Source organism: Emydura macquarii, unplaced genomic scaffold, assembly GCF_026122565.2.
Source record: "Emydura macquarii macquarii isolate MOO-44397 ecotype Brisbane River unplaced genomic scaffold, CSIRO-AGI_Emac_v2 contig_320, whole genome shotgun sequence".
Taxonomy (NCBI): domain Eukaryota; kingdom Metazoa; phylum Chordata; order Testudines; family Chelidae; genus Emydura; species Emydura macquarii.
In genome coordinates this window covers 14,887,048-14,911,627 of record NW_027130457.1, presented here as the reverse complement: position 1 = coordinate 14,911,627, position 24,580 = coordinate 14,887,048, and the positions used below count along the sequence as shown (strand labels likewise).

Here is a 24,580-nt window from a genome sequence, read left to right as displayed (position 1 = left end):
CCATGATTCATGTCCTGTCCCAACACCAAGTGGTGGGATTTCCTACCATCCGTGGAGAATGAAGAACCTTGGTAGGCTGGTCCATATTCCATCCTGGTCCCATGGCCTGCCAGGGATATTAGTTGGTGGTTGCTTCATAGAGCCATGAATATGGGCATGTACCTGGCGCAGTTCTCTCTTCCCTGACACTTGTCCCTTTTGTGGCGTGAGGGAGACCCTGGTGTGTATCTACCGCGAATGTGCCCGATTGCAGCTCCTTTTCTGGCTCCTCCAGAACTTTATCCTCATGTTCTGGCTGCACTTTTCCCTGCACTTCCTGCTCTGTGCCCGCCCCATTCATGGCTCCATTAAGTTGTGAGACCTCCTCGTCAATGTCCGGGTGCTGGCCAAAGTTGCCATCCACCCTACCAGGAAGAGAAAGCTGGGGGAAGGGGTGGTGCTCTGTGACTGCGGGGCCTATTTATGATCCTCCCTCAAGTCATGTCTCTAGAAAGAGTTCCTCTGACTCCCTGGATGCTTTTGAGGCGCAGTGGGAGCTGTCCGGGTTTCTCTGCTCCATGTTCCCATCTGCATCCCTGATTTTATACCTGTGACCCTCACTCCTGTCCCTATTTATTTGCTGTCCCCTGAAATTATTTGATGCCTAGGTCTGGTGGTTCCTCCCTATAAGCTGGGGGAGGAGGGGCTTTAAAGTGTGGACAGACTTATGGCTATCCATCCCCAATGCTTCCATAGCTGCCATGATTCACCTTGCCAATAGAGCCTGCAATGACTTATTGTTCAGGCATGTTGCAGTAACTCAGCTGCACTGACTCATTCTGTAAGCAGAGCCTGCAGTGACTCAGCCTTCAGGCATGCTGCAGCATCCTAACCTTAGGTAGGGCCCAGGTCAGAAGACCTCCAGGCAAAGATATTTCACCGACTCTGCCATAGTTGCAAGTTATTTTTCCTACCTGATATACATCTATATTCCAAAGTATCAGAACACCCCATGCAACTGTTCATCCCAGACAGTCAGTCACAGCCTATGAAATTCCTGATCTTCCTCATCAAGATCTGGTAAGGCCTTAGATATGTGTGATGGCTTTTTAAAAAAAACCACATAATTCCATCAAAAGAGGTGGGAGGACTTGTAGCCTAAGGGTAAAGGTAGGTAAGATATAGATATAAGGAAAGGCAGTAATGGCCTGAAAGCCTGTAAAACAATAGCTAAGCCAAACTGAGCATAAGACTTAAGAAGCCTTAGGATAAGCAGCTAACCATGAGTAACTTTAGATTATTAGATAGCTCGAGACAGAATGCTATAATAAACAAGTGTAGTGAAATTCTTGATAGGTAACTGTAGAAGACCAGTGTGATGGAGTTCTACAGGAACGGTGCTCTGGAACTACTTGGGGTGAAGCCAGACAGGACTTTAATGATGCATGTCTCTAGAGCCCTGCAAATAATCATCTTTATATCTGTGGACCATTTTTTTTGGATGGTGGATTGGATGTGGATTTTAAAGGTGGGGAAGCAGCTGTCATAGCCTTTGCTGCTGCTTCCTCCACTTTTAGATCCAGGGGTAGGGGCTGGCTGTCCATTAGCTGTTTGGCTGTGGCCCCAGGGGCTGGCTGCCCATCAGCTGTTTGGTGTCCCCCTCCTCCCACATGGACCATCCATTAGCTGATCCATTAGCTGCTCCATGGGGCCCCACCAATCATCTGTTCGACAGCTGCCTGGAGGGGCTGGCCCCTGAACAGCTGATCTGAAGCGGTGGCTGCAGCAGGGCTGGCCTCCAATTGTGGGGCTCAGAACTGCAAGGATTGTGCATGTGTGGATGTTATATAAAAGAGAGACTGTGGATGGATGATGGGTTAGAGATTAATTGATTCTCACAGATGCAGATCCACATTTTTGTATCCACGCAGGGCTCTACAGGTCTCCCCTCAGGGCCCCTCACACCAGTGCAGCTGCCTCCCAAATCTGGCCTTGGAGCGTTCAACACTCCTGTTCCGCCGTGAGCTCTCTGCAGTGAGTCCCCGATGCCTGGGGAGCTCTTTACCTGCCCCTAAAGGTACTATGCATCCCCCTCATAGTCAGAAACTATTCACAGCCAGTGTGGAGACCAGAAGAGTTTATTAGGTCTCAGGATTACAGAACAGAATAGACTAAGTTAGCAGATGAATCAAAAAGTTACAGCAATGACCAACTGGGGAAGTTCCAGAGCCCCATTTTTGGGCTCTGCTCATGGGGATCTCCAACAGGGGATTGGCCAGTCCTTCCGCCAACCTCAGACCTGCCCCCTTACCTCTCCTCAGTCTTTTGTCTCTTTCTCAGGCAAGGTAGTCACCCCTCATTGTTTCTGCCTGCCACAACCTTTGCAACCTGTTGCAGCCAATTAGCCCAAGGGAAGAGGGGTCCTGTTGTGTGTGTATGTGCAGCTAGACAAATGCCCACCTGTCCTCTAGTGGTCTCTGCAATGATCACACACCCTGGTCCCATCACCAAAATATATGACATGAGTAACGCATAGGGAAGGCTGAGGCACATGTACAGTATTCTGAGAAAACATTAAGAATATCTCCACTTTGTCACATACAGTTATTGCTAGCTTTAGATATTTTAGGATGAGAACATCAGCAGATATTCAACCATAGGAATGCCATGGTAACCAATTGACATATATTCTAAAAAAGTTGATGTAAATTATATAATAAACAATAAGAAGAGAGCACCCCAGCACTATTAGGGTGAGGAAGTTTAGATGGAGGTTTAGAGGAAGACAGGCACCCTTATGAAAATTTATGGGGACCATAGAACCACATAATAGGACTAACCACAGCCTAAACTGTTGGGATCCTCTTGGCATGCCAGAGATAGGACCACTTGTGGCTCACTGGTTCTAGGTCTTCACAAGGGATGGTGGATGCTCAGATGCAGGATGTCTTGACCAGTTTTTATTACCTCTACCTACTTTGCTGGGTTAGTGTGATTGTGATTTTGCTAACTGTGTTAATAAAAATATCACTAGGTCAATGGGCTTTCCTAAGTAGGAGAGTCTCTTTCATGCGCATTGGGGTTCTCATTCTAGTTACTCTAATAATTCTGGGTCTGATCCTGAGAAAGAATCTTTCCAAACTACAGAACATCAAATTGGGAATTCTAATCAATAGAGCAGGTAACAATGCACATGAAAATACACAAGTGCACAAAAGCATCACACAACACTGCTATGGCTGACAGTTAAAATGATCTTTTAAGACCTACAGCTCCAGGTTTTTCTAACAACCCTTATGTCTGATTATGTGTGATTTTTCAAATGCAGCAGGCTGACCTCATCCCTCCATCATGTCAGTAGCCTTTCCCCACTTTGCTTCACAGTATGATGTAATATACACATGCAGCAATAACAATAGGAATGTTTGCCTCGTTAACATCCAATCTACTAATTAAACATCATCAGAGAGCCTTGAATCTACCAAAAACACATTCAACAGCCATCCTGCAACTGCTTCAGCCAGTAGCTGAATCTTTTCATGGTTCTGTCATGGTGGCCAGTGTTAAAGGCCTAGCTTGGGCTGATGTGCTTGACTGAGTTGCTTGACCACTGATGAGTTGCTTGACTACTCTGTGAGGCCTGGCCTCAGTGGCCTGACTGCTTTTTACAATTGGCAAAAACCAACAGAGTGCTGAAGTAACCTTGTGATATCTGTTTCTGCGTCCTATTGCAAATAGTGACTAATGTGAGTTTGGCACAATACAACTTGTTAGTTTGCAGCTGCACATAAATAAAAATGAACAAGGACAGAAGTTGATATATGTTATGTTAAGGGGTGATGTTTCCCACCATCTGGGGCGAGATTTCCCACGGCTTCTCCCATTGACTGATGTTGTTTTGCTCCAATTTATCATGGTAAAAATATAAATATTAGTTATAACTAATAATAAAAAATAAAAAAGTAAAGAACATTAAAACATCCTAAAATAAATAAAGATTATATTAAAAAAAGGATATAAAAAGCCACCACCCAGACAAAGGAGCATGTTTCACCACCTGATTCTGTGAGATGCTGCTGGTCTGATCACCTGGTAGGACGCCTGAAACGGCCTCTGGAGTGAACATATAACTCCTTGGGTCTAGTCAGTATGGATATTTTGTAATTATTTTTGGCTTTGTATTGAACTATCTAAGAAATCCTTGCATATTAAACCTTATTGATTTGCAAATCGGGTGTACCGTGTCTCACTGATAACTTACACTGATCATAGCGAGTGCCTTGCAACAGTCAGCTTATGCCTTCATGAGTCAGGGAGCAAGGGGGTAGATTCAGTCCCCCAGAATCACTACTTGCATTTCAACATTGCCAATGTGAACGCGCTGGCCAGGGAAGAATGTTCCTTCTTTCAGCTTTTAGAAAAGTCCTATGTTCTTAAAGATAAGAGTGTCATGCACCTTTCCTGACCAGCCCACATAGATATCAGTAAAGTGTTCCTGGTGATCCATTAGCCCTTGCATAACCTTGGCAAATACCCCTTTCAATTTATGTACTCATTGGTGAGATGGGATGGTGCCAGAATAGGGATATGCATCCGATCTATTGTCCCAGCACAGTTTGGGCCATTGCTGCAGATCCCATCTACTATTTCCTGCACATTGCTGAGAGTCTCAGTCCTGTGTAGCAGGATACACTTAATGGCTTTGCACACTTTGATGATAATGTTTCTGTGGTGGGGTGTCTGCCCCACACTCGCAGAGAAGGTGTTAAAAGAGGCATAGAGAGGCTGTGCAGAAAGCAGCCAATAGGAGAGGGGCTGTGAGGAGCAGCCAACCAGGACTCAGAAGGCAGTGAAGAGGCAGTCCCTGCCTGCAGTTCAAGGAGTGAAAACTGTTTCTCTTGCTGGCTGAGAGACCTGCAGCACCTTGTACAGAGCAACTACTGGCAGAGACCAGGGGAGTAAGAGAGGCTCCTGGCTAGCTGCGGAGACCGAGGGCTTGTCTACACTGCACTGCTCCATCAATGCAAGGTACACAAGTTAAGTTATGCAAGGTATGTAAGTGATGTCAACGTACCTTGCATTCAGTAGCCGTGCTGTCTTCACTACACCATGTTGATGGGAGACAATCTTCTATCGATAAAGCTTATGCTTCTCGTTCCTGTGGCATATTGGAGTTGACGGGAGAAGTGCTCAGCAATCGATTGAGTGTGTCTTCACCAGATCTGCTGCGGCACTGATGGAGCTGTCCAGTGTAGCCTTCAGTAGTGGCAGGCACTGAAGAGGGGCAAAGAAGGGCAAAGGTGCTGGGAAGGTCCATGGAAAAGTGGCCCAGGGAGATATAGCAGCAGTGAAAGGAATCCAAGGTGCAGGAGGCTGCTAGCTACAGGATCCCTGGGCCGGGACCTGGAGTAGTGGGCAGGCCTGGGTCCCCACCCCAATAATCATTGGAGAAGTGGCTGGACTATGAGCTAAATTCCCCCAAAGAGGGGAAACAGACAGAGACGTGGCCGGAGGGCTGTGATAGGAGCTGCAGGTGGACTGCAGAGGTGCAGAGATGTTGTGCAAGCTGTAGACAGGAGGTGCTGGTCTTGAGCTAATCCTCAAAACAACCAGAAGGAGGTGCTGACAATCCCCTACTGAGGATTTTCCACCTCCAAACTGTCCATTGACAGATAGCAATCGGGATTGAAGGCTTCCAGAATGCAATTGCTAGTCACTTTTCTACTGTCAATATAGCATGCATTCTGGGTCCTTGCACTGGAGGGCTGGGGGGGAGCTCAGCAGACAGATCCAAGCATGTGGACTTTCACATCCAAAAGTTCTGCAGCCAATGCTCATCAACCTTAATCTGCATTACAATGCGACACCACTGCTCCATGCTCATTTCTTCTGCCTAGAAGTGCCTACCCGCTGTGTGGAATTGCTTTGTGTATACAAGCAAAAACCCGACATTCTTATTCACTGTGTCCATCATCCATCTGTCATCCTTATGCATCTCATTTTCATCACTACATCACCAGTCATATTAGTAGTCTTTGAAGTTCCACAGATATCAGAGAACCGTGCATCCTGTGTTAGCAAGTCATGAGAATTGTGCTGAGTTGTACAGGATACATGCTTCTTCCAGAAATATAGCTGTGAAGTTTCCCGCTGAAGTTTGGACTGGTGTATCACTGTGTCACTCCAATACTGACACTCCTGGGATTGTCTTGCACTTGCCTCCCTGTGTGAACCGCCACGCCTAGATCAGCCCACGCCCAGCCACCTGCAAGCCAGCAGTCCCTGATCTAGTGAATGAGTGCTTCTGGCCAGTCACTCATGGGATTATGCAATGGCATGACCCCCAGCCACTATCCCCAGGCCCAGATGCAACCCTAGGAACTGCTGTCTTACAGAGTTCAGTGCTGCCTGCTGGACTCTGCAAGCTCACTGGTAAGTCAATTTATCAAAGAAATTGATATGCACCAGCTCTGTCATTCTAAATGAAGTCTCTATACACACTCAAACCACATGCACTGCTTTAGATAAAACAAATAAGTTTATTAAGTACAGAAAGGTTTTTAATGATTCTAAGTCAGATTGATCAGGAAGAAATAAAACAAATCATATTCTAAACTAAACTTAACACTTCAGTAGCTTTACAGTCTTTGATGTTGCCTTACCACACAGGCTGGCTGACTTCTTCAGCCAGGTCACTCCCTGTGGGCAGACTGTCAGTTGCTTCCTAGATGGATTCCAAGGGATAGCTCCAGAGACAAAAACACCTCTGCCTTTAATGTTTCCTCATCACCCCCTGGGGTCAGGTGATCGGCCATGTCTGGCAATGGGCATGGTTTCCTCCACTTGAGTCAAATGAGCGTTGCCTTATCAGGTGCTGAGGGCAGTCCATTGTTCCTGTATGCATGCCTCTGCAAGGCGTGAACCCTCACTTTGCTTTGTGTTTGCCTGGATCTATTCAAGCCATCTGAGACACACATTTGGGGATATTACATAGCAGAGTTTCATATCTAGGGAACATGCTACCATAATAATGTTCAGTATGTCATGTGCGTTCCAAAAATACCTTACATGACATACTTTGCATTAGACAATACACATTTACACTATATGGGTGAACATGAATAATACACAAATCACACCATGAGGGTGTACAGGGGGGTACAGTCACAATAGCAAAGACCAAAATATGGTATGTGGGACTGTGGGAATTAAAACAGCACAAATTAAGGTATGGAATATGCATTATGGGTTGGCGAAAGTAGCATTGTGGGAACCTGAGCCCTACTTCCCAGAAATCCCTAGGCAAACTGCGGTATCACACAAAGTACTACAAAAATGTCCCACAAAGTGTTGCCCCAGATGGCAGTGTTGGGCACACTAGGATACCTACCCACAGTGCACCACATTTTCTAGTGACAAACACGACATGCCACAGCACTGACATAAGCAGCCAAGCGTGCACGTGCCTGAGAGACATAAAAAAGTTGGCAGTTGTATGCTGACATGTTGTTGAACAAACTTTGTAGTGCAGACAGACTTGGGAATAACCCTGTACATCACTGACTTGCACCAGGACAAGAAGATCCTGAATCAGGGGACCAGAACTGGATGTCTGCAGCTGCCATTCTGTCTATACCTGACCATGGGAGATGCTAAGCATGTTCCACTTTCTTGGAGATCAGTGGGGACTAAAGGTGCTGAGTAGGGGCCACCTATTCTCTCACCAGCTGAGGCCCTAAATTATTAGGCCAAAAATTCCAATCTTGAATACCTAGAAGTAGACACGTAAACCCATATTTAGGCCTCTAAATAAAAGTGATCTGATTTTCAGAGGTGCTGTGTATCCACAACCCACATTCACTATGATGATAGCAGGACCATGCCCAACAACCGGTTTTATGATTCATAATAATCGGTACGACTTCGGTGCCACTGCATGCTGTCTCTTTTCTGCAGCATGGGACTACGACTCACATGCTGAAATACAGCAGTGCTGAGCCTTATGCCCTTTACACAACAACAGGAAGAAATGACCCAGGCATAGTGGGTTCACATAATCATGTTTACTACATATACGTTTGGTTGCACCTGAGAATTTAGAGATTTTATTTATTGCATAAGTCAGTGAAACGCTACGTCAAAGCTCTGGTTTTGTGGCCATGCTCCCTTGTCTAAAAATCCCATGGTTAAGGCATCCACATGGTCGCTTCACTTCTTCCGCCCGTCTCTCTGGCTACACAACACTACACTAGCTCACGCGCAGCTCCACTCTGTCCCCTAGCCTAAACAGACGGCTGTAGTAAGTAGCGTGTGCTCGGCGGGAGACAACTGCCTTCCTCCCACGCTGCTGCTGCTGCTGCCCGCCTCGCTGCTCTGCGCAACACAACGCACCCATGCCGTAGTGAGATTCCCCCCAGTGTTCGGTGGGGGCGGGAAGAAAGCACGATCGCGCGTCCCACAGCAGCAAACTCCTACCTCAGGGCAGCGCCCGCCCCAAACTGAGGTGGGAGAACGGGACCCACCCAGGACCCCTGGGGTCTGCCCCTATAGATCCTAGCATGCAACGCGCGAGAAGGCGCACCGCATTGCATGATGGGCCCTGTAGTCCCTGACGTTCGAACTCTCTCATTCATTCCCCAGGCCACACTATCCCTCTCACTTGCGAGGCGGAAAGAGTCACTCACCTCGTCTGCTCTTTGGCTGTGGGTGAAGCTCCGGCTCCTCCATTCCGCCCCAACCAAGGACCCGAGCGGGGCTTCTAGACACTTGGCCTGTTTGTAAACGTGCCCCTGCCTCAGGCGGCAGCGACTGCCAGAACCTCCTCTAGTTAATCTGGTTCCAAGCGGGTTTACGGAGCGACCCTCCGCCCCGGCACCGCCAAACAGCGTCTCAAGCAAGCTGGTGTCTCCCGCTCCCAGGCAGGCAGCTGTGGGGGCACCATGCCGGGGAGGAAGGGTCCTTCCTGGACCTGCGGCGCGGCGCGCTGCGTTTGGACCGCGTCTCTCTCGGTCCAGCGCTGCTGTCCGGGCTGCGGGCGGATGGGGGCGCGCGGTGGCGGGGCACGGCGGCTGCCGAGGGCGAGGTGGTTGCCGGACGGCGGGGCTGGTGCGGGGAACTCGGCGCCGCGGGGACCATGATGCCTGGAGAGGCGCCGGCGGCGGGGATCGCGGCCGAGGCCGCCACGGCCTGTGCGAACTGCAGCGCGCTCCAGCAGGTACCGGGACCCCGCGCCGCGCCTCCGCCCGCCCCCGAGCTCGGCAGGGCTGGGCCCGGACCGGTCTGGTATAGTATCTGCTGGACCCGCCCCCTACCGTTATGCAAGTAGAGCCCGGGGCGGCCACCTCCCTGCCGCAGACAGCGGGACCTGCTCCGAGCTGTTTCCCGCTGCTCGGCCGGGGCGGGCGGCGCTACCTGACTGGCTTCCCCCAGCGACGTTGCTGCTGCTGCAGCTGCTGGGGTGTTCGGCTGCGGGCGGGCGGCAGAACCGCTTGCCTGGCCCCCACGGGAGAGGGTTTTAAGTCTTAAAAAGAATCAGTTTAATTCTCGATTTGGTATTCTGAGTCCTGGTGTGGCGGGCAGGTGACGAACTCTCCCACTCCCCCCTCAAACTGTCTGTGGCCTTTCCGGAGCAATAGAGTGGGTAGGAACGTGACTCACGAACAATGTAAACATCAAATGGAAAGAAGCCTCGTCACGTCTGACTCATAAAGAATCAGAAAACAGCCCTGGTCTCTCGTCATTTTTCTCTAATCATTCCATTAGCGTCCCTATTTCTCCTGCACTTTCGGATTTCCTAAAACTCTTGGATAACATGCATTTCTTCAGCTGGATTTTCCAAAATGTTTTTTTTTTTTGTGTGTGTGTGTAAACTGATTTGATTTCTCTTCTATCTGTCTGTACTAATTTGTACAGCACTACAAGTGTTCCACAACACAGAAAATGGCAGCATTTCTTCCCAAAACCGTTTATATTTTAAGGCCTCAACCTGGCAACAGGCTATGCCTGAATGAACCCCTGCTTGCACATGTAGTCCCATTGACTTTAGTGACAATCTGCAGAGGCTCAGGGGTCTGTTTTCCTGTGCAGAACTCATTGCAGAATTGGAATAGAATTTAAGAATAGTAAGGAGTTTTATAGTAAGGGAGGTTGAAGGTGTTCAGATTATCACTTAGGTTAGTGGTGCATGCATTTAGGTGTACCCTGGATTTTTGAGTATTTGGTTAGGGTTTTGAGTAGCATCACTAATTTTTTCTGTCCCCCCAAGTGGCAGAAGCCTTGGTCATCAATCTTGGGAACAGTGTTTGCAAAGTGAAGAGTAGTGCTGAGTTTTAAGAGACTGAAATATGTATTTGTCAAAAAAGTTTGCTTTGTTTAAAATAGTCTAACTCTCCAGAGTCCAGAATGGCAGAGCAGTTTTCCAGTGAACTCTTCTTCTTTCCCTCATCTTTCATAAACGTATCCTTTTCAATTCTCTTACCTATGGATTGGGGCAGTGTTCATTTAAAATGGCCCATCTGGAAATGTGGATCTTCAGTTTTTCATTGCAATTTCTTAAAACTCAGAGGCCCATATTTTGAATCCATACATTTCACATTTTGATGAAAGATAGGCTTTTCCCCTAGTATGTTTTTTAAAGAAAGTTTCAATTGGGAATGAACATTAGTATTCTTAGAAACATTTGAATTGTAAGGAAATCAGTGAGCATAGATAAATTAAGAAAACTGCATTGTGGTTTAGTTTTGTTGTTTTAGTGTTTGTCAGGATTTAATATGGAGAGTAAAAGAAAAAGACATTAGGTTAGCCAGTCAGCTTGAAAATATGCAGAATGTTAGCAGTTAACAAGTGTCTTCAGTTTTGGGAGGTGTGTATCGTCTGTCTACTATTTTTGGTGTGAAATTTCTTTGCCAATTTGAGATTTTTTTCTTTACAGAATTTAAATGAATATGTAGCTGCGTTAATTGCACTGAAGCAAAAAATAATAGACACAGAGTAAGTAAGATCTATTTTGTACAAATGCATTTTCACTGTTTTAAGCTAGTAGTTTTTTTAGAGCTGTCAATTAATTGCAGTTAACTCAAGAGATTAACTCAAAATAAATTAAATCAATTAAAAAATTAATTGTGATTAATCTCAGTTTTAATCATGCCGTTAAAGAATAGAATACCAATTTAAATTGATTATAAATATTTTTGGATGTTTTTCTACATTTTCAAATATATTGATTTCAATGACAACACAGAATACAAAGTATACAGTGCTTACTTTATAATGTTGTTTATTACAAATATTTGCACTGTAAAAAAGGTAAAAGATATCGTATTTTTCAGTTCACCTCATGCAATCTCTTTATCATGAAAGTGCAACTTACAAATCTAGACTTTTTTTGTTACATAACTGTATTCGTAAACAAAACAATGTAAAACTTTAGAGCCTGTAAGTCCACTCAGTCCTACTTCTTGTTCAGCCAGTCACTAAGAAAGCAAGTCTGTTTACATTTATGGGAGATAATGCTGCCCACTTCTTATTTACGTCACCTGAAAGTGAGAAAAGGCATTTGCATGGCACTGTTGTAGCTGGCGTTGCAAGGTATTTATGTGCCAGATATGCTAAACATTGATATGCCCCTTCGTGTTTCAGCCACCATTCCAGAGGACATGCGTCTATGCTGGTGACACACTTAAAAAATTGTGTGTTAATTAAATTTGTGACTAAACTCCTTGGGAAAAATTGTACGTCTCCTGCTACATGGGTTTACCCGCATTATGCCATATATTTTGTTTTATGGCAGTGTCGGATGATGACCCAGCGTGTATTGTTTGATTTAAGAACACTTTCACTGCAGATTTGACACAGTGCAAAGAGGGTACCAATATGAGATTTCTAAAGATAGCTACAGCACTTGACCAAAGGTTTAAGAGTCTGAAGTGCCTTCCAAAATCAGAGGGGGACACGGTGTGGAACACGTTGTCAGAAGTCTTAAAAGAGCAAGACTCTGATGCAGAAACTACAGAATCTGAACCATCAAAGAAGAAAATCAATCTTCTATTGGTGGCATTTGACTCAGATGATGAAAATGAGCGTGTGTTGGTCTGCACTGCTTTGGATCGTTATCGAGCAGAACTTGTAATCGGATTGGAATCATGTCCTCTGGAATGGTGGCTGAAACACGAAGAGGCTTATGAATGTTTAGCATATTTGGCACATAAATACCTTGCAATGCCGGCTACAACAGTGCCATGCAAATGCCTTTTCTCACTTTCAGGTGACATTATTAATAAAAAGCGGGCAGCATTATCTCCCGTAAATGTAAACAGACTTGTTTGTCTTAGCAATTGACTGAACAAGAAGTAGGACTGAGTGGACTTATAGGCTCTAAAGTTTTACATTGTTTTGTTTTCGAATACAGTTATGTAACAAAAAAAAGTCTAGATTTGTAAGTTGTACTTTCATGATAAAGAGATTGCACTATGGTACTTGTATGAGGTGAACTGAAAAATACGATATCTTTTACCTTTTTTACAGTGCAAATATTTGTAATAAAAATAACATTATAAAGTAAGCACTGTACACTTTGTATTCTGTTGTAATTGAAATCGATATATTTGAAAATGTAGAAAACATCCAAAAATATTTAAATAAATGGTATTCTATTATTGTTTAACAGTGTGATTAAAACTGCGATTCATTGCGACTATTTTTAATCTTGCGATTAATCATGATTGATGTTTTTAATCGTTTGACAACCATCTTTTTTTTTTTTTTTTTTTTTTAATTAAGGAAAACATATTTTATAGTAGCATATGGCTGTTTTAATCTGTTATCTGTTGGGGAAGTACCAGGGAGGATGGAATTAGGCTGTTTTCAGTGGTAGAAGATGGCAGAACTAGAGCTATGGTCTCAAGTTACAGTGGGGGAGGTCTAGATTGGATATTAGGAAAAACTTTTTCACTAGGAGGATGGTGAAGCACTGGAATGGGTTACCTAGGGAGATGGTGGGATCTCCATCCTTAGAGGTTTTTAAGGTGCGGCTTGACAAAGCCCTGGCTGGGGTGATTTAGTTGGAGTTGGTCCTGCTTTGAGGAAGGGGTTGGACTAGATGGTCTCTTGAGGTCCCTTCCAACCTTAATCTTTTATGATTCTATGAATAACATAAAATTTAAAAGTGTTGCTGAAGAAGCTTAAATTGATAATGTAGGAAAAAGTAAAGCTAATGACATTAAATATACAAGATTACTTATTTTTCATTTGTAACTAAATTGGGTTTGTAACAATACAATTACTGTAAAGCTTTTTGCATTTCATTATAATGAATAACAAATGGAATCTTAAAACTTTTTTGTCCAAGTCAGTTGCAAAAATGAATCGAAAGATCACCCATGTAAACAATTTATTCTTTTCTTTCTTACAGCCGCTTGCTGACAGAATATCAACAGAAGTGTAACGATATCCTTTGTTTCTATATTCCTTTTAATATTATGTGATGTTTACGTTTGAACGTTTCATTTGACAGATAGGGCTTTGGGAAATTTGTGGAGTTAAAAATTAAGATGGGAATCTTATTTGTAGCAAGTTATTCTGAACTATTGAACAACTTAATTTATAGAGTCGGGGCAGGGGGAATTGAACTTCAGAATTTGGAGTTTTGTCAATTTCTAGTATTTTTTTTAAAAAAACTGTCCCTAATTAGTGAAACTAGGGGTTGAGAATTATTGCTTCAAGTGCTAAAAAATATCATTTATTCTACATAGGTTTTAATTTTTTTTTCCAATTTATTCACTTCATACCTCTCCTTGTAACAGTTCTATAGTTCCATTAACCATTACTTTTCTTCTTCCAAGTCATCTTCCAAGGGGAAGGGTATGAAGACTTGATATTTTTTCACAGTTGTTGGGATTCCGGTATACTTCTCCTTCCATTCAAACACTTTTGAGAAAATTATGGTAAGCTTCCTGTTTACATTTTTTTCCTTAACAAGATATCACAGCTTCAGTTGGCTGAAAGGTAAGAACAAAATTCAGTTTTGTGGTCTGTTTAAATCTGGGCTTAGTTTGGTAATTGTTCTGGAGTAGAAAAGAGGAGTATTTATCAATACCAAATAATGTGCATGTCTGTTAATTGACTCCAGTTTGCAATATTCTCCCTGTGTAACTTAGGGCATGTTTACACTGCTGCGGCAGCAGGCATTGATGCAGTGGCATCGATTAAGTAGGTCTGTGTAGACCCTCTCTGTCGATGGGAGAGCACTTTCATGTCAACTCTATTAGTCCAGCTCCCCAAAAGGCAGAAGGTAGCATCGACGGAAGATGTTCACGTAGTATCGTGAAGAGCCACGCTGTGTAGACGTAAGTACGTCAACATGAAATATGCTAGTTACATTACGTAACTAGCGTATCTCACGTCAACCCAGCGCAGCAGTGTAGATCAGGCCTTAGACCTAAGCAGCCAGTTGGAGTAATGACAACTGCCTGGGGCCACCCTTTGGCCCACACTGCTGTTTGAAATCTCTACAGTGTTACAACTCCACTGTAGGCATGCCCACTATGCCCAGGTTTGCAAAGGATCCTCTGAGGGCAGTCTTTTGGTTGCCTTCCACAGTGTCTGCACTGGAGAATCCTCCTCCAACTAGATTCAGGACTATGAGACCTTTTTACCTGGCACAAAAGGGCCTAAGTGGAGGTGAGGATCTTGCCTCTGATAAGTTTTCAAAGAGAGGAGATTGGGGACTCAAATGCTTTCAGGGCAGAGGGCTGAATTACATTTTTATTTATGGTCTGTGAGCCAGTATGGAAACTAGGGTTTACAAACTCCACTCAGTGCTCTTTAAATTTGTCCCTAGTTTTCTCTGAAGACTGCAGTATTCCATGGAAAAATGTTAAGTTGGCTCACACACCAAAAATGTACAAGTAGTTGGAGAGACAAGATGAAAGAGATAATAATCTTTTATTGGACCAGCATCTACTGGTGAGAGACAAGCTTATGTAGAACTCTTCAGGTCTGTGTAAGCTTCACCAACAGAATTTGGACCAGTAAAATATATTATCACACACATCTTGTCTATAATATCCTGGGACCCACACAGCTGCAACAACATTGAAAACATGTAGCTGGAGAGCATTTTGAACTGTCCTGTAATGGGAAAGCAAGGTAGCTTATATTTTGGGAAATATAACACTGATTTTAGACTTGAACAAAATTCATGCTTTTGGCTGCCTGTCTATATAGTCTTTGTCCATTTCAGAGAGAATAATACTCTTCGCCACCAAGTGGAACAGATGCTACAAAAAATATCTCCTCTAGAAGAGTGTCAGCAAGAGTTGGGGTCTCTGAAGGCAGAATTGGAAGAGAAAAAGGTATGCTGAAAAGTCTGAGGTTTGTTTAACATTTTTTGAAACCTAAGTTGTTTAATAAATGCTTTGTTGCAACAGACTAGAGGATTTTTTGCCATTGGTTTTATTGCCAATATCCTAACTTTAGCAGCAACTAAGCAACATCTTGGAGTAATCTCAGTCCTCCCTCAAAGTGCTTTGCAGCTCTGAGTCATAAATTTTCAAATTCTGCCACACTTACAATAAGTCTGCGTTCCAAGTAAAGGTATTACTGACATCAAATAGTACCTTACTCTTCAAGCAATGTAGCAGAATATGGCCAACACTGTTAGGACAGCCTTTCTAGGCTTGTGTGGGGAGGTCAACTTGACAGGTCTAAAATAGCTCATGAATATTTAGGACACCCTCTTTAAAATGAGGTTTAAAATTAGCTCAAGTGTAACAAACTGTACAGAATATCCCCATATCTAGGCTAAGTGTAGAGGTATTAATGTGTAACTTCAGAATTTGTGATGTATGTAGCTTGCATATGCTTCGACCTATCATTTTTCAAGCTAAGCTGGCTCATTACTTGACTGGAAGACAATTCAGTCCCCAAGGTACTGCGAGACTTGGTTTTGGTGATTGAGGCATTCTTCCCCCTGAATCACTGCCCCTCAGTGGTGTTAGAGCAGAGGTACTGAAAGTGCAGTGGTAATTATTTGAAGATTGTTGCTACTTTCACACTCATGGAAATGACATGCTGTGGTGTCTCAAGCACAGAACCCTCTTTCAAAGCTGTTTAGTTGGACTGCCTGCATGTACCCTTTAGTGTCACTGAACGTGTGCTTGAGACTACATAAAAAATAAGAGCCTCCACCTGCCTTTGTTCCTTCTCCTGCGCCATGGAGAGCACTCAGGGAACTCTTTGTAGTGTTTGGGTCTGCACCGTAGATCCTTACTTACCTTCTATGCTTTTATAACATATAATTAAGTTTATAGTGTGTTAAGTAGTTTTAGATATTCAGGACTTCTTAGAAAAGCTGGATATGCACAAATCCATGGGGCTGGATGCAATGCATCTGCGGGTGCTGAGGGAGTTGGCTGGTGTGATTGCAGAGCCATTGACCATCATCTTTGAACATTTGTGGCGATTGGGGAGAGGTCCCAGGCAATTGGAAAAAGACAAATATAGTGCCCATCTTTAAAAAAGGGAAGGAGGAGGATCCAGAGAACTACAGACCAGTCAGTCTCATCACAGTCTCTGGAAAAATCATGGAGCAGGTTCTTGAGAAATCCATTTTGAAGCACTTTGAGGAGAGGAAGGTGATCAGGAAGAGTCAGCATGGATTCGCCAAGGGCGAGTCATGCCTGACCAACCTGATTGCCTTTTATGATGAGATGACTAGTCCTGTGGATGTGCGGAAAGCGGTGAACATATTACCTTGACTTTAACAAAGCTTTTGATACGGTCTCCCAAAGTATTCTTGCCAATAAATTAAAGAATTATGGGTTGGCTGAATAGACTATAAGGTGGATAGACAGCTGCCACCAGTTTCTGCCAGCAGCATTCCTCCCACCCCTCACTGCAGCCAGAGGGAAGGAGTTCAGCGAGGAGGATCTCCCACCCCCCTGGCTGCATCAGGGAAATAGTGTGCTCCACCTAAGTCCCCAGGTAGTGGCTCACTTGTGCAGCCAGGAGGATGGGAAATCAGTGCTCTCCTCCCTCTGGCTCCAGCAGGCACCCCAGAGCCTAGGGACCCAGGCGGAGCACTTTGCCGTGTTTCCTGCTACAGCCGGGGGCAGGGAGCATTGATCTTTCTTCCCCTTGGCTGCAGCAAGGAGCCTGCACCAGCAACACATGCCGCCTGGGTACTCAGGCAGCGGCTCCCTTCTGCAGCACTGTCCTTGGGGCCTGGCACACTAAAGGGGTCATTCCCAAAATATTGTTACAGGCTGAGGCATTAATGAGACTGTCAGGTAGGTAGCAGGTAGACTATTGCACAGAAATCTCAGCTGTTCTAGCTGTTATGGAAAGTCCGTGCTTTTTAGTATAGGGAAGATATTAGAGAAGTCCAAGTGGAGTGGAAGATTCATACCACTTTATTTTCCTGTGAGTGGTTGGTTACTCAAGGATTTACTTTTTAATCTAAGTAATTAAAACTGCCTGACAGAGTTGCTGACTAACCTAGTTTCAAAATTGTAATGAATCTGTTATCACTTGATTTGTACTGTGTGACTGGTAAAACATTACTGTGTTTATTTAGCAGAAGCTCCAGCTATTTGAAGCTTCAGTACATGTCTTACTGGAGTGCCAAGCTCCCCTGCACTTATACTGCTCAGGAAAGATGGGATATGCCCAGAGCTGTTGCTTTACTTCTCATGGCAGTCTGAACCCTGGTTTTTGCTCCCTATTTGTTGCTTGACTTTGCCTTTAACATTCTTTCTTATTTCACTGTTTGGTTGAGGCTGTTTTCTATAGAAATATACATAAATGTTTTTTAATCTCCAAGTATGGGAATTTACTAGGTTAATTAACTAATGCCTTTAGAGAAAACAGTTACCTTTAAATCATGGTTTCTGATTTAGAATCATAGAGTTGGATGGGACCTCAGGAGGTCATCTAGTCCAACCCTCTGCTCAAAGCAGGACTAACCTCAGCTAAATAATCCCAGCGAGGGTTTTGTCAAGCCTCAGCTTAAAAACCTCTAAAAATGGAGATTGCACCACCTCCCTAGGTAACCCATTCCAGTGCTTCACTACCCTTCTAATGAAAAACCTTTTCCTAATGTCCAACCTAGACCTCGCCCACTGCAACTTCAGACTGTTGCTCCTTGTTCTGTCATCTGCCGTGACTGAGAACAGCCTAGCTCCATCCTCCCTGGAATCCCTTTTCAGGTAGATAAAGGCTGCTATCAAATCCCCCCTCATTCTTCTCTTCTGTAGACTAAACAAGCCTAGTTCCTTCAGCCTCTCCTCATAAGTCTTGTGCTCCAGGCCCCTAATCGTTTTTGTTGCCTCTGCTGGACTCTCTCCAACTTGTCCACATCCTCTTTGTAGTGGGGGGCCCAAAACTGGACACATACTCCAAATGCGGCCTCACCAGTGCCGAATAGAGGGGAATAATCACTTCCCGTGATCTGCAGGCAATGCCCCTACTAATGCAGCCCAATATGCTATTAGCCTTCTTGGCAACCAGGGCACATGCTGATTATTATCCAGCTTCTTATCCACTGTTAACCCCAGGTCCTTTTCTGCAGAACTGCTGCCTAGCTCATCAGTCCCCAGTCTGTAACTGTGCATGGGATTCTTCCTTCCTAAGTGCAGGACTCTGCACTTGTCCTTGTTGAACCTCATCATATTTCTTTTGGCCCAATCCTCCAGTTTGTTGAGGTCCTTCTGTATCCTATCCCTCCCTTCCAGAGTATCTACCACTCCCCCTAGCTTAGTGTCATCTGCAAACTTGCTGAGGGTGCAATCTACCCCATCCTCGAGATCATTAATGAAGATGTTGAACAAAACCAGCCCCAGGACCGACCCCTGGGGCACTCTGCTTGTGATGCTGCCAGCCAGACATGGAGCCATTGATCACTACTCGTTGAGCCCTATGCTCTAGCCAGTTCTCTATCCATTTCCAATTTCATAAATTGGAGTAAATCCACACTTATCTATTCACTATAGCCAGTACTTTGGGGATTCATTCATTAATGTTCTTAGTTCCTTTTATCAGCAAGAGGTAAGTGATGCTGGCACCTGTCCAGCAAGGGCATAATGTACCATCCAGTGTTTGCACTCTGTAATTCAGTTTTGAGTTTCCATCTAGTTAGGTACTGGGAACACAGACAAATACAGCTGTTACAGCTTGTGTCTTCAGAGAACAGGAATCACTGGTGCAACACTTCCTTTTCTAGTTTTTTTTTTTTTCCTGGGTAGAATATGTTCCTTGATCACTGTCCATTTATGTATTCTAGAAAAGGCAAAACTCTGCCAACCCACTGTTTTCTTTTCACCATAAGGCAATGCTTTATTTTAATTTTTTTTCATAGAGTTCTCTCAAGATTTATCAGCAGACTCATCTGGAATATGCTCGGGTGAAAGAAGAAATTGTTAGAAGTGATGCTGTGTAAGTGAGGCATTCTTTTCTGAAAACTGACTTTTGCATATTATTTTGATGGAAATACACACGCTACCTGTAAATTGTCAGTAGAGATTGTATTTATTTGTATTTACTCTATTTATATGCAAGTATAATAGATGGAGCTGGCATCAACACCTGTAGTTAAGGTTGCCTAATGCTTCTCATGGTAAGACCCTATTTTCAATTGCTTCTGACTTGTTTAGATTTTAACAATTTGTACTGAAATTTTCCTTGCCAGCTTTCCATGTCTCAAGATTATTTTGCTTTAAAAGTTTCAGCAAAGGTGATCCAGCCATTTGAGAGTCAGGGCATTTAGCTGGTGTACTGAAAATAGAAATGCAGCCACAATGGCAGGAGGGGCTAGCAGCCCTGAGTATGTACTTGTGATCTTAGATGGGATCATACTTGGGGTGGCTAGCCTTTTGCACCACTGCAGCTGCACTCGTATTTTTAGTGAGCTATCTCAGTCAGAGGTAATGTGAATGTCTCCTCCAGTTGGAATTATCACGTTCCAGCTCCAGTGCAGACATACATTAACTTAAATTTTTATGAAAGGTAACTAAAGTAAGATTTGGGTTTTGTGTAATGACTTCACTTTGCGCTTCCCTAGTTACTATGGAATTTGACAGGAATAAAAGACAGCACAGAACATCTACAAAATTAACGTTGTTTTTTTGGTTAAATGTAATGCTAACTTAGCAATTTCATTGTCTGCCTATGTAATATCCAGTTTATTATTTGCTTATAAATGCATTAGTTTGTTTTGTTAATTGACCTGGAAACTGATTCCCCTGAAGGACTAAGTCCTTTGAAAGCATAGAAGTTCAGCTGTCTTTGACTAAAATGTGGGGAGGAAAAAGTCTTTTCTCTCTTCTATAAAGTCATATCTGTGTCAAAAACAGTTATCATGGGAATCTTAAAGTAATGCTGGCCTTTGCTGTGAGGAAAAAGTTACAGCAAGTTTGCATGTTAAGCCCTCAAATTGGGATATGCCATTATTGAGAGAATGTGTAATCTTAACTCTGGCATTGCACCTGTATAAGCAAAATTTATTTAAAGTCAGTCTAATTACACTGATGCAATTTTTCTGTTCTCTACTTTAAATACATTACAGTAGACTTAAATGTAGTATTTCTTAAATACAATTTAGAATACTTTACTCTGAGTCCATTGATATCTGTTAGTCTCTGCTTTAAGAAGATGGGTAAGCATTATCGTTATCAGCCATAATTAAGCGCAAAATGTAAAAAAAAAAAAAAAAAAAAAAAAAAACTTCTGAGAGGTACTATGATCTAGTAAAGAAGACATTAGAAATCTGTGGTTTTGATCCTAATTTTGCTATAAATTCCTGTTGATTTTGTGCAAGTCACTGAGGTCAGAATTTTGGTGATTTGGGGTACCAAAAGTTAGGTATTTACAGTCATATCTAGGCACTTAAATACTCTGAATTATACAGAAGCTGTGGGATATAGGATATTCCTGAGTTCTATTCTCTCTTCTTTTAGTAACCTATCTTAATTTGTATTCATTTCAAACCTTATTAAGCATGGACTCTTCCCAACTTTTAGGGTGTCAGATTCATTGTTTTATAGATAAGGTAACTAAAGCACAGACAAGTTAAGCCCAAATATTCAAACCATTGCTTCAGTTAAAGTATCTAAAACCATATATAAGTACTTGAATTAGTGGCCTGATTTTCCCAGGGGTGTTGAGCATCTCTGAGAAACAGGCCACTGATTTAAGTCCTTAAATGTAGGCACCTATGTTAAAAGATTTTGGCTTAAATAACTTAATCTATGAAATGCCAAGTATACTTTCTACATGAAAACTGTTGGATTGATTTTAGTTGAGCTGGCCTCTTATACAGCATGGTGAGATCTAAATATAAAATAAAAATTTATTTATTTTATCTATTTTTTTATTTTTATGATCAGGAAGAAGAAACTGGAAGCCAAAGTCAAGAAACTGGAAGGTAATTGTCATTTTCATATTCAATTCACAGTATTAATGACTCACTTAATCTTTTTAAAACCTTTTATTAAGGCAAAGTTAAAAATGAAACATTAACATGCTACATCATAAATTACTTATTCAGGATCAGGTTATAATAGTCAAAGAACTTGGCTAAGATTCTGGCTTGAGGAGCCTGCCTCCTTTGAGTACACTAGAAAATGTGACTAGATTTCTAAAGGCCTATCCTCCTTTTGATGCTTCTCTTGTGTATGACTTGGTGTGAAAGCTTTTCCATTACAAGAACACTTCATATTTTACTATTCCACGGGAGGAGTTACATTTTTCCAATAATGTGCAATACAAAGTCTGGCTACTAACAATACAAAAAAAAAATTAATTTGTCATTATATTTAAAATGTAAATTCTTTACTACAGTATCAAGTAAGCAGGTCAAGGGATCCATCCGGGAAGCCAGCATTTTGTCATAAAATTAATCTTGTTATTAACTTCCTCCCAAAATCATCTAATTCCTGGATACAGTCACCACATATGCAAGTATATTCCCTTCCCCACAAGCTCTCCATCAGAGCACTTCTCTAGTAGCAAAAATGTGATGTATATTAAACGGAGCCAGATGCCATCTATATAGTAATTTAAAAAAAACTCTTAATGTTCTATGCAAATTGAAGATACCCTTTTCTCATATAGAGACCCATTCATCCAGATCAGCTTCTTTGTCTACATCCCACTTCCATCTTTTCATCTGGATTGTTTTCTTATCAACATCTTTTTCAATCAAAATTATATGTATCTTAGAAATTCAACATTTGTTCGAGCTTGCTCCTGGGTCAACTCCTCAAATTTGTTTAAATGTCTAGATAGAGCTGCTTCATTCTCAGACTGCACAATAAAATGTTTGACTTGTAAATATTGAAACTATGGAATCTTTATATCTTTACTACCCATCTTGTGGTATGATTTCTAATGAGGATCAAAGAATGGCTATCCAATTGAGTAACAGATTAGACATGATTTTTAACAGCATTTTTGACAATAAGAGGAATTCTACATTGGTATCAAAAAGACCTGGGAGGAGGAAATAATGGTGTGGTTGAGCAATTCGGTCAATGGGCAGAAAGGAAGGAACAAAAACTCTGGGGGTTTTTCGCCTTCCTCTGTAGCACGGGACCACGGCTCACTTGCTGGTGGATTCTCTGTACCTTAATGTCTTTAAACCATGATTTGAGGACTTCAGTAGCTCAGTCATAGGTCAGGGGTCTATTATAGGAGTGGATGGGTGAGGTTCTGTGGCCTGTGTTGTGCAGGTCAGACTAGATGATCATATTGGTCCCTTCTGACCTTAAAGTCTGAGTCTATGAGATTTTAGAAATATTATGGAGAAAAAGCCAAATGGATTTGGTCATGGTCTGGATGTGAGAAGGGAAAAAGAAGGGAAGCAGTTGAAGAAGATCTCCAGTTTGCAGATCTGGGTGGCATGGGGGATATATTAATGTCAGTCATAATGGAGAATGATGACAGGAGAAAGGGTTTGGGAAGAAAAATTATGGGCTCTATTTTGGCCACATTCGTTGGTGATGCTCTAAAGGTGAAATATCTGAAGGATGATAAAATTGAGAATGAACCATAGCACACACACCAAAGTGGAGAAGAGGCTTTTAGATGGTGCTTTAAAAAAATGCAGAAATTAGACTTTAACTCCAGAGTCTCCTGTAGGTATGTCAGGATGTCATAAATAATAAGCCATTAAAATCAATATTTTTGGCTTCAGCTCTATAATTTTGATGAGTCACTTAATAAAAAAAATCTCTGCAGGTCAGTGTTTGAATATAAAGACCTTTGGTACCAACACTGAAACGACCATATTCAGCCTTAGTGCAAGTGACATGTCTCCCTTTGAAGTCAAAGGGTCTTGCATCTCATGTGTTAGGACTGAATTTGACCAGATTCCTTTGCAACATCAACATATTTTTATTTTTAATTTCAATTTAACTTCTAATTCCTTAGCCCCTTCACTAAATAGGATAATAGGGCATGTGAAAAATCTCATCACCCAGTTTGGACCAGCCTTTCCTACCTGGGAGGTATTGGGTTGTATTAAAGTTCTTGAGTGAACATTAGTTCATATTGTGATGCTTTGGCATTGTTTTACTGTAACTTTAAATGTACATCTAGTGTGTTCTAATCCTGGCAAAATACTTCAGAAGAAATCATGCTGACATTGATGGATCCCACATAAAATTTCAAAGTTTAACAAACCAGAAATACAGGACGTTTCCATATATGTGTATTCTACACTTATATTTGTTGGTTTCAGGTACTTTGACTTGTGCATTAGTTGTCTAATACTTTCTTTTCCTTAAATAAAGAGGCTGCAACAAAGCATATGCAAGACTTCAGACAGTTGAAGACTGAAAAGAAGGTCCTTGAAAAGGAGCTAAAGAAGGCACAGGTAGCAATTGGCAACTTTCCCCGGGAAAAATCTTTCTGTAGTATTTCTTAAAAAGGTATATACAGTAACTGTGAACTTCATGAATATCTCAGCTTGATGTATTCAACTGTTTACTACTATAGTAAGCTCTTGAATGTTGCTTGAGGATATTGATTTATAACATTTAGTATTTTAGTTGCTGAGTTCTGTTTCAGACACTACATAGTATTTATAAAGTTAGTGAACTTGGAATAAATATTGACCAAAGATCATAGGCTTTTTCAATGTAAATATTGTAAAATACATATGTACTGCATAACAGTTTAACAGAGTTAATTAATATTAAACAGGAAAAACTTGATGACTTTCCCAAACAGAAATACAAAAAGGGTGAGTATCCAGTTTTTGTTTGCTTTCAGATTTATAGTTGTATATAAGCTGTATGTTGTTTTCTGTGTGTTACTAAACTGTATACTTTTTTCAGTGTTGAAGCATGCAGAGACCCAGAGTGCAAGAGAAGATCCAGTAGCAAACATAGACAAAGGTACACTTCTGTTGGATTTTCTTCTGTGCAGTACAAATGGTTGGAAATGTTTTGTAATTCTGCAGGAATGTATCTTGCTGTCTTGGCAGTATTTTTTAGCAATGCAGATGGTTGGAAATGGATTTATAATGAATAATGAATATTATAAGAGCAGAATTAGTTGGTATTAGGAATGAAAAGCAATATACTTTTATGGAGAAGATACACCACTA

At 42.3% G+C, this 24,580-nt stretch overlaps 1 protein-coding gene across 9 annotated transcripts in view; it reads left to right on the top strand.

Moving 5' to 3' along the window:
• The first annotated feature begins 8,631 nt into the window (after positions 1-8,631).
• ICE1 (interactor of little elongation complex ELL subunit 1) overlaps positions 8,632-24,580 on the top strand; it is a 55,470-nt gene continuing 39,521 nt past the window's right edge. For all 9 annotated transcript variants that reach the window (XR_010916512.1, XM_067529671.1, XM_067529662.1 and 6 more), the window contains exons 1-10: positions 8,632-9,193; positions 10,910-10,968; positions 13,388-13,423; positions 13,963-13,980; positions 15,218-15,329; positions 19,331-19,407; positions 21,357-21,394; positions 23,763-23,845; positions 24,175-24,214; positions 24,309-24,368. Coding sequence is in view for 8 of the 9 variants with exons in the window: in XM_067529671.1 (XP_067385772.1) it covers positions 9,113-9,193; positions 10,910-10,968; positions 13,388-13,423; positions 13,963-13,980; positions 15,218-15,329; positions 19,331-19,407; positions 21,357-21,394; positions 23,763-23,845; positions 24,175-24,214; positions 24,309-24,368 (604 nt within the window). In the remaining variant the exon portion in view is untranslated. The remainder of the gene's footprint in view (positions 9,194-10,909; positions 10,969-13,387; positions 13,424-13,962; positions 13,981-15,217; positions 15,330-19,330; positions 19,408-21,356; positions 21,395-23,762; positions 23,846-24,174; positions 24,215-24,308; positions 24,369-24,580) is intronic.